The 10,000-nt window shown below is 35.6% G+C and overlaps 1 protein-coding gene across 7 annotated transcripts in view; it reads left to right on the top strand.

Annotated features, from left to right (window-relative positions):
• LOC127065199 (protein tramtrack, beta isoform) overlaps positions 1 to 10,000 on the top strand; it is a 47,021-nt gene that overhangs the window by 20,761 nt on the left and 16,260 nt on the right. Inside the window, exon 5 of one of the 7 annotated variants that reach the window (XM_050997228.1) lies at positions 1,903 to 10,000. This exon is cut by the window's right edge and continues 3,191 nt beyond it. The exons of the other annotated variants lie outside the window; for them this stretch is intronic. Coding sequence (XP_050853185.1) covers positions 1,903 to 2,459 — 557 coding nt within the window. The 3' untranslated portion in view covers positions 2,460 to 10,000. The remainder of the gene's footprint in view (positions 1 to 1,902) is intronic. 7 annotated transcript variants of the gene reach the window in all.

The raw sequence follows: 10,000 nt of genomic DNA, 5'->3' as shown, positions 1-10,000 counted from the left end.
CACCGTTTGAATTTACAAGAGATTAATCTTTTGTGCGGGGGAAGCGTGGGAACTTAGGGAGGCCAGCCGCTTAAACGAAAAACGTTTTCTTTTTTGTAAAATACGAAAAACCAAAAAAAAAAAAATTCAAAAGAATCGTTTCAAAAATGCCAGAATAAATAAGTTGATGAAAAGAGAAAGCCAAGTAAATATCCATAATATAAAAGAAAATAAAGAAACTTTACGCATATATTATTTATAATAATATATGAAACCGAAAGCGGAATGTACGAAAATTAGAAATCGTACTTTTTTCTCTCAAGCGTCCTCGATCTCGATGGATCGTGTCTTCCCGTAGAGATGGATTACGGAATGGACAAGACAAGACAGAACTGGACAGGACGAACAAATTCTCACGCGTCGTACGCAAGATTCTCTAAGGAAAGATCGTGCATAGACGTGTTTCGTTGTATATATTATTGCAATACATATACGTAGATCATTTAATCGTTAACGATAATAGTAGAATAGCAGAAAGTAGTTGAAACACATTCGTACGTATGCGCGCAAATTTTTCGTTTGCTCTCCTACGTGCGTTCGTGTGTGTGCTTATGTGTGTATGTGAAGAAATCTACGGACTGAAGTCGCATCGGTATTTCTATATTTTTTCTATGATTTAAAAAAAGAACGAATCAAGTAGTTCGAGAAATTAACGCTCTATTTGCATATTCTTTTTTATTTTTTTATTATTTTTTTTTTACTTATTTATTTATTTTTTTTTTATTGTTTTTTACCATGGATATAACGCGGACAACGTATAATGTATATCTCATTGTAGATGATATAGAAATGAGAGAGAGAAAGAGAGAGAGGGAGAGAGAGAGAAAGAGATAGGAACGAACAAAAAGATAGAGAAGGAGAAATCCATTCGTTTGTGCGTGCTAACGTGCGTACGAGCGTGTATATATTGCAACGGGAGAAAAGGATAGAAAAAGAAGAGAAAAAGAAAAAAAAATCGAGAACAATATGTTGTAATATGCGAGCGTGATTCGCCATTATATAGTGGAGAGGGTGGGTGGTTGGAAGAGATAGACTTCTTTAAAAATGCGAAATTGCACGATCGTGTAGCGGTGGCGGAAAATTTTTTCTTTTTTTTGCTTTTTTTGGTTCTTAAAATTCGAAAACCGTGATAACGAATTGTAGACAGAGGAAGAGAGAAAGAGGGGGAGAGAGGGGGGAGAGAAAGAGAGAGAGAGAGTGGGAGGGGGAGAGAGAGAGAGAGAGAGAGAGTTAGAGTTAGAGATAGAGATAGAGATAAAGGAGAGAAATGTAGAAAGAGAGCGGCAACGAGAGGATGATCGAGCGAAAGAGAAAAAAGTCGGAAGAAGGATAAAAGACACGACGTGTACGGACGTCCTAGAGAACATACGAAAAGAAATCAAATTTGAATTCAAAAAGAAAAAGAAAAAAGTATTTGAAGTACGAGACGAGATAGCGCGATTCGAGATTTCGGTGACACATTTTGCTGGCTCTACCCTTCCTCTTGCTTCCCCCACAAATTTAGTAATACGTTTATATATATGTAAATATATATATGTGTGTGTGTGTATGTACGTACGTATGTATATACATACATATATACACACATATATATGTATATACATACATATCATACATGTATATATATTTATTCAGATATAATATATATATATGTGTGTGTATGTATATATATATATTTTTTTTATATAATCGTATATCAATTAGTTATAATCTACATTATAGAAAAATAATTGATCTTTATTATTAATTACTATAATTATATTATTTATCAAAAACACGTGTGAGATATAATAAGGAATGAAATAAAATACGATGCGGGCTTAGCGAGAACATCTTAAAGAGGAGTCTTTTCTTAAATTGCAGACTCGGAGGAAACGTCGAGTGGCTGTGGTTCGCAATCGCCGACGCATATACGCATCAACTTTGAAAAGTGCTTTCGCAAGGAGTACAGCGCGTCGAGTCTACAGGGCAAATCGGCTACGTCTGCGGCGGCGGCAGCGGCGGGGGAGGATCCCCAACATTCCGACTCGGAGTCGGAGCAGAAAATGTCGAAAGACAATCTGAGCAGTGCCATATTTAATCTGGTCGCCGGCGAGTCGGAGATCAGTCAGAGCGACTTCGAGGGTTCGTTTAAGGTCGAAAACGAGAGGACGGAGGGCTCGGTGCGAGACTTTTGCGTTAAAGAGGGCGACGTTTATCGGTGCACCGTATGTCATCGTACCTACACACACATCAGCAACTTTTGTCGGCACTACGTCACCTCGCACAAGCCTAACGTCAAGTACTATCCATGTCCGGTCTGCTTCAAGGAGTTCACAAGAAAGGACAACATGGTCGCCCACGTTAAGATCATTCATAGTCTTAAGCCGCATATGAATGTCAGTAACAGTGGCAGTAGTAGCATGGGTCAACAACGGTAGGCCGCTACCAAGAATGGCCATGATTCGGAAATCGTTCATTGCGATCATCTGCTGTTGCCTCCTCTCTGCGAGCTGCCGCACCGTAAAGTAATCGGCATCATCGAATATGCAATAACAAGAGGATAAGGAATAAGAAAATGAAGATGAGAATAACGGAGTCGCAGAGAGGAGGCAGAATGCGATCATTAAAATCGCTTCTGCTGACACGAGAAATAATCTTTAACGGAAAGAAGACCTATGTTCTCGTGAGGTTAGATCGATCGAAAGATTCTGGTAATAGGGATTCGGAAAAAGAGGAGTTATGCTTAATTGTTTCACGAGAGTGACGCAAGAGACGAGGAGATGAATATTTAAAGAATAATTATGGCTGCCTTGGACGAAATTATATGGTTCGAAAGCAAATCCTTTCTAGCATGATTTTAGTTGAGGTTTATAGCTTTCTTCGGCTCAGATTTATCATCGAGTCAAAGGTGTAACGAAGAGAACAGATCGTATATAACGAGATCGAAGGGCTCTACTTTCTTCGATGATGGTGGGAGAGAAGGAAGAGAAATATTGAGCACGCGTGGAACATTTAAAGTTACAAAACGAACGAGCTTTACCGCATACCTCCCTCATAGGGATTTAGCGGATTATACACAGATGATTATATGAATTTAACAAAGAAAAATTTATTATTATATTAAAATAACAACCGTTCGACTGGTGGCGTCGCGTCGACGTATAGTTACGCGTTGTTCTGCGACGGCCAGAGAATGCGGTTATAAAATACGAACTGGGGATTAGGGGGGTGGGGGGAATAAGTGTTGTAAAAAAATCCAAAAGAAACAAAAAAGATGTGACAAGGAAGAAAATACTAATCACAGAAAGAGAGTATATTTACTATTTGAGAGACTTAGTATAAAAATAATAATTACGCAAAAAGAAAATCAAACGTGTTGTACGTGTAGTAGTTGATACGTTTCTAAAAGAATGATAGCATGCGCTTAAGACGAGGTTATATATAAAACACGATCGTTTTGGATGCATAAGTACGCGATTATAAGTAAATAAGGGAACCACGTAGACTGAGTAAATGCAATATTACGTACGACGACCGTTTACCGCCATGTTGTTGAGCCGTTTCCAGACGAGCTTCTTCGAAAAGCTCGGTTTATCGCGGTTTATCGTTAGTAGCGCACGTAATTCTTATCGATGATAAAATATAGACAGGAATAGAGAGGAACTGGGGCAGGAGGGTAAGGGAGTTATGAAGTGAGCTATAAACATTGTTACGCGATAAGACGTGTGACGTGTATATTAAGAGGGGGTGAGGTTTTTGGGAGGGGTGTTAAAAGGCAGAAGGAGATGTCGAACGAAAAATTTTTGGAGCGGGGCATGCAATTTTTTTGAAAGACTGTAGAGGGACGATTTTAACGACACCAAATACAAGATAGTACTGACATTGGATAGACTGAAGGCACTTTAGTAGTAACTTAACGCCGTGCCATGCTGTATCGTACCCGATCGAGCTAAGCACGTCGTCTGCACGTCGTCTGCACGTCGTCTGCACGTCGTCTGCACGTCGTCGATGTCGTCGTCGTCGTCGTCGTCGTCGTCGTCGTCGTCGTCGTCGTCGTCGTCGTCGTCGTCGTCGTCGTCGCCGCCGTCGCCGTCGCCGTCGTCGTCGTCGTCGTCGTCGATTGATCTTTACGAACTCTGTGCGCGTCTCAGGGCAAGTTATTAAGATTTAAGTACAACCGCGCACGCGTGTGTATGTGTGTGTGTGTGCGTGGCATTCCTGTCCTCGTTGCGCTTATATCTTCTTAAAATAGGGGTTGGTTGGGGGTGGGAAGGGAGCTTGGAAACAAAAAGAAAAGATGTAGTAGATGGAATTGAAGAGATATCAAGAAAGGAAACAAAATTTACTAGTCTTTCTATAGAAGATTTAAGAAAGATCGCTTACAGAAAATAAAATAAAACAATCGACGACTGTATTTTCTATATATATTATATTATCTCGAGTAATTGTCGATATCACGTTTTAAAAATATCAAGTCGTGTTTCCAGAAGGAGCGAACCTTCGGTATCGGGAACTGACTTTCGTCTTTGATTCATTCAAGATAGTATCAATAGAAGAAAAAAGGGGGAAAGATAAGAAGAGTAGGAAATTAATCCTGAAGATCGCTCGGAGTCGTTCGACGTAGTATAAAAAAAGAAAAAGAAAAAGAAAAAAAAATAAGAAAAGAAAAATTGAGAAAGAATTTGAGACACTTTTCCCAAAAGTAACATATTTTATCTCTGAAAAATTCTTGACGCTTGGAGTTGGAAAAGGATTCGAGGATGAGAGATAAAAGATACGTACGCAACTGCGAGAGCTTTGAAAACAAAAAGAAGAGAAAAAACAAAAGAAAGAAAAACAGTTTCGAATATTCGGCCGAAAGGGTTACGACTATGGCAATGGTGTGTAGGCTTAGTCACGAGAAAAAAGCACTAAAATATACAATCATAGTTGTAATGAAATAATATTTTGCACGTTACACTTCGTCGGGGCTCCCTCCAACCAATATCTGTGTTCGCGGGTGGTAGGTTTCGCAAACGGGAATCTGCCTTGCACGTGGACGACGACAAAGACGACGACGATGACGACGAGGACGTCGACGATGACAACGACGACGATGAATCGTTTGTTGTTGTGCGAGAGAGGGGACCGAAACGACGATTTGTATACAAATTTTTCTCTTTCTTTTATTTTTTTTATTTTTATTTTTTTTCACTAGTTGGACATAGACGTTAGACACGATTAGAGGCTATATGATAGTATAATTACAATATTACAGCTATTAATTAATTATTACGATAACCGAAATCTTCTCCGTTGTTACTTTATATATATATATATATATATGTATATATATATATATACACTTTATATAATATATATATATATGTATGTATTAAAATAAAAGAAAAACAGATAAAAACAAAATTAAAACACTCGCATGAAAAGAGTGTGTAGCGGTGGTAATAGAATGACGACGGGATTAGATAGTTGTACTTGAAAAGTTCTATGCTGTCGCCCACGATTGCGACCAGTGTTACTGTTCGTGTTCGTTCGTTATATTCGAGAGATATCAAGCGTTTAGAAAGATTAGAACAGGGAAAAAATGGAAGAAAGGAAGGGAATGATAAAGAGAATTAGAAATCTGGATGGGAGAGATATAAGAGTAATATAAGAGAATATGCGTTTTTATATATATACATATATATATATGTATATACATATATATGTATGTATTATATATACATATATATACAAACATATATGTATGTATTATATATATACATATATATATATATATAATATATATGTATGTATATGTATATATTATTAGAAATATTAGAAGATATCGTCGCCAGAAAAGTATAATCGGGAAAACGAATTAGATTTTGATGTTATGCTTTCGATAGGAGGCAAATGAAGAAAAAAAAATAGAAAACAAAAACGAGTAATGTATAGGAAGCTAGAAAATGGGAATATCGGGCTGAAACGTGTCGTTGCATGTGCACGTGTGCTTTCCATATTCCATATCTCTCGGGCTCGATTTTGTATCACGAGAATATATTTGAAACTTTCATGGACCAAAGAATAACAGCTATCACCGTCGATGGTGTGTGTGTTTATAGATTGATGGATTTTTAAAGGTAAAGCTTGAGATCGTTTTCGTTCTTTGATATATAGAACTACTTCGTCGCCTGAAATTGAAATATTTCGTCTTGGAAACACGATTAAAGTCAAACTTAAGCAAAAAAGAGAAAAAAGAATCGCTTTATGTGTTCGGGAGATGGGTCGAAGGTAACCCGTCCAAAGTGATCGTTGTTTATGGTGGTTAGCGAATGGGAGGGATATGGGGATCTAAAAGAAAAGATGAAAAAGATATAAATTGATATTTGTTCACACACACACACACACAAGCAAACAAATAAACATAGACACACATACACACACACACACACACACACACGAAACACAAAAAGTGCAAAGAGGCAGCGGCTAGACAGCTTATATCGATTAATAAAGTAAAACAAAGAAAAAGAAATAACAAAAAAAGAAAAGAGAGATAGTGGAGGAGATAAGAAAGAAAACAAAATAATAAGTAAAGTTATACACTCACATTTGATAATCACTGAGAGGCTAAGACTAACTCAATTTTAGATGGCAGAAAGATAAACGATGTTACGTAGGAGGACTCTACGAGAGGGCAAAGAAAGCACGATGTTAATGAGGAGATATCGTGCGTTAGATTATATATATATATACGATAAATAAATAAATAAATAAATAAATAAATAAATAGCAGGGTATAGAGATGCTCCTGGATCGCCTGCAAATCTATATACGTCTCTAATAAATAAATATCTGCGAACCGGTTGATCAGGTGATTCTTTTAGTTTGTATCGTTATATTAGTCGGCTTGACGTGTTAAACGTATGTAAGAAAAAAAGAAAAATGGACAAAAGTAAAATAAATCGAGTGACTAAGCTCGCTCGATGATCGTTGGTCGGATTTGTAGGCCTTTCATAGAGTTACCGTTGGGGAGATGTACGATTTTTATTAGTTCATATATATGTATGTATATATGTATGTATGTATGTATGTATGATGTATGTATGTATGGATATATGGATGTATGGATGTATGGATATATGGATGTATGGATGTATGGATGCATGCATACATGTATATGTATATGTATATGTATATATAAAAATCCGAAGCTACTATGACCACGATCAATAATTTTGGCGTAAGAGAAAATCGCGAGAGAAACTCGTTAAAAAGAAAAATTCATTTCCTTGACTTTTATCTCGACATATCGCCAAGTTTTATACAAATCGGCTGAATTTATTTATTTGTAGTTGTTTTATTTTTTTTTTTTTATTTATTTATTTCAATTTTTATTTTTCTTTTTTTTTCTTTTTCTCTTTTCCCTCTTACAACGATACGTGAATTAACTGTACAGCGTATTTATTTCTACGAAAGAGTCTTTTGTTTTTTTACAAGTAGCACAATCTCCGAATGTATATTCCAAATTCCTTAGTGGCATTTCAAGGCTCGTGACCAAAGAGTTAAGAATCGATGTCTGTACAAAAAAAGAATGTGTTCAAAAGAAAAAAAAAAAAAAAAAGAAATAAGCGAGAAGAACGTAGTAACTGATATCGAAAACGTGTTCTTAAAATTTAATCTTACGCCGACGTTCGTGTTTCGTGCGTACACGCGTTGCCTTCGACGTTGTTATACTTTAGAATTAAGATTGTTGAAAATTAATAATAAATCGCATTATATCGACGGAAGAGAATGTTCGCACCGAGTGGCAGAGAATCGATAAAGATTCTTTTATCGTTTAACGAGAGGTAAAACATTTTCTCTCGCGGTACAAAATTCAAAGTTCAAATCGTCCGAAATCTTTGTAACGAAGAAAAAACGACGTGTCGTCTTAAGGCGTTTTGGATGCAGAAGAGAGAATGTTGCTTGTATCTTTCGTTAAGAAAAAAGGGGGAAAAGGGAAACAAAAAATAGGAAAAATCAATACGTAGAATATCGATATCACATGTTGAAAGTGTTTATATATGACGTGACTCGTTGATATTGTAACACAATGCAGCTATTTCAACGAGTTTTATTGATTTTAATTGAAGAAAAAGTAATATAAAAAGTGAGCTTTCGAAACGCGTAATGATTTTGTTTTTTTTTTCTTTTGTTTTTTTGTTTAAAACTATTCTCTTACGTCAATCGTGGTCGGTATCGCAGTCGTCTCGTTGAAGAATTTCATGTTATGAACATATTTTAATTAATTTATGCATTGTGGGTGGGGTGGGTTTAAATGAAAATGCATTAAGGCGAGAAAGAAAGGGGAAAAAAGGAAAAAAAAAAGAAAAAAATTATTAAATAGAGCATATTATATTTATACCCGTGTTTCTTGCAAGGGTGTGTCGTGCCAATGTGTTTATTGTACTTTCTTTTTCTTCTTTTTCTCTTTCCTTTTTCTTCATTTGCCCTTCGTAAAAGGGAATGTTAGTCAAATAAACTTTTACCATTAAGTTCTCGCGCGTCATTGGCACTGGCGACTATTGCAAAGAAGCACCTTGAAAGAGAACGGAAGAAGTAAATGATGAGGCTTAAAAAGCAGACTGTACTATCGGATAGATTTTAACACATTTACACATAACGGACACATACACTACGTACAAGAATATTCACAGATTCGCACTTATCACATACACACACACACACACACACACACTGTTTCTTCATTTTTCACCACTCTTTGTCTTATGTCGCATCGTCCCTTTTACCCTTTGTCCTTACGTACCTTTGTCTACCTACATCATCTGCCTCCCGTCTAGCCGTTTCACTGTGTAGGTGCGTGTGGGTGTAATTACACACAAATACACACAAACACATTATATTATTGCAGTTATCATCACCATCATCGACGTCGTCATCATCATTATCGCCATCAATTATTATTATTATTATTATTATTATTATTATTATTATTATTATTATTATTATTATTATTATTATTATTATTATTATTATTATATTAATTATTATTATATTACAAATTATATTATATATATTATTATATTATATTATATATATATAAACAAAGGTTATATATCGAATATATTTTAGCGCTAGTTGGTAAAACCTATTAACGTCGTTGCAGTTTTGAAGGAATGCGTCAGAAAATGAGAGTTAAAAAAAAGACGAGAAAGAAAGAAACGAAAGCGGTTGACTTTTAATTTTATATGTATATACGTTGAATTAACGTACTTCAGTGGGATCCAGTAAATAATGTATAGCGGAGTAATCCCCCGTTTGGTGCCTTTTTAAGCGACATAAATAATGACGATGAAAGAAAGAAAGAAAGCGATGCGAAGATGAAAATAATAATAATTTAATAAAAAGGGAAAAAGGAAAGAAAGAAGAGAGAATAAATTGTTATTATAAACAAAAATCGGCGATCGCGGGCGCGCGTTAAGCACATACAAACATACATAGATACATACATAAATACATCTATACATACATAATATTCATACATACGTACGTACGTACGTGCGTACATATATACCTGCATGCGCATATCCCTCTATTTCGAAAAAACGCGCTGACGGCGATCGCATTCTAGTGCCAAATAAGAGTTATAAGATCTTATTAAGACGCGTAATAATAATAATTATAAAAAGAATGAAAAGAAAAAGTGCGTAAGGAAAATAAAAAAATGAAGATAAATAAATAATAAATAAATAAATAATTAATTAATTAAATAAATAAATAAAAGAGCAGAGATGAAAACGATGAAATTTTATAGGGAACTTTTTAGAGAAGACGAGTCTTTTCTGACGCTGGGTAGAATTAGTATATTTTATATGCACTGATTGTTTGATTATGACTATCAATAATAAAAGGAACGGTGTTCAATAGATTGTAATTTAAGAATTTTTAAGTCTCGCTGTGTACCGATGCCGTTGAGAGGCTTGATGCTTGGCGT

The sequence above is a fragment of the Vespula vulgaris genome, chromosome 7, assembly GCF_905475345.1.
Source record: "Vespula vulgaris chromosome 7, iyVesVulg1.1, whole genome shotgun sequence".
NCBI classification, from domain to species: Eukaryota; Metazoa; Arthropoda; class Insecta; order Hymenoptera; family Vespidae; genus Vespula; species Vespula vulgaris.
This window is presented reverse-complemented; position numbering and strand designations above follow the sequence as displayed.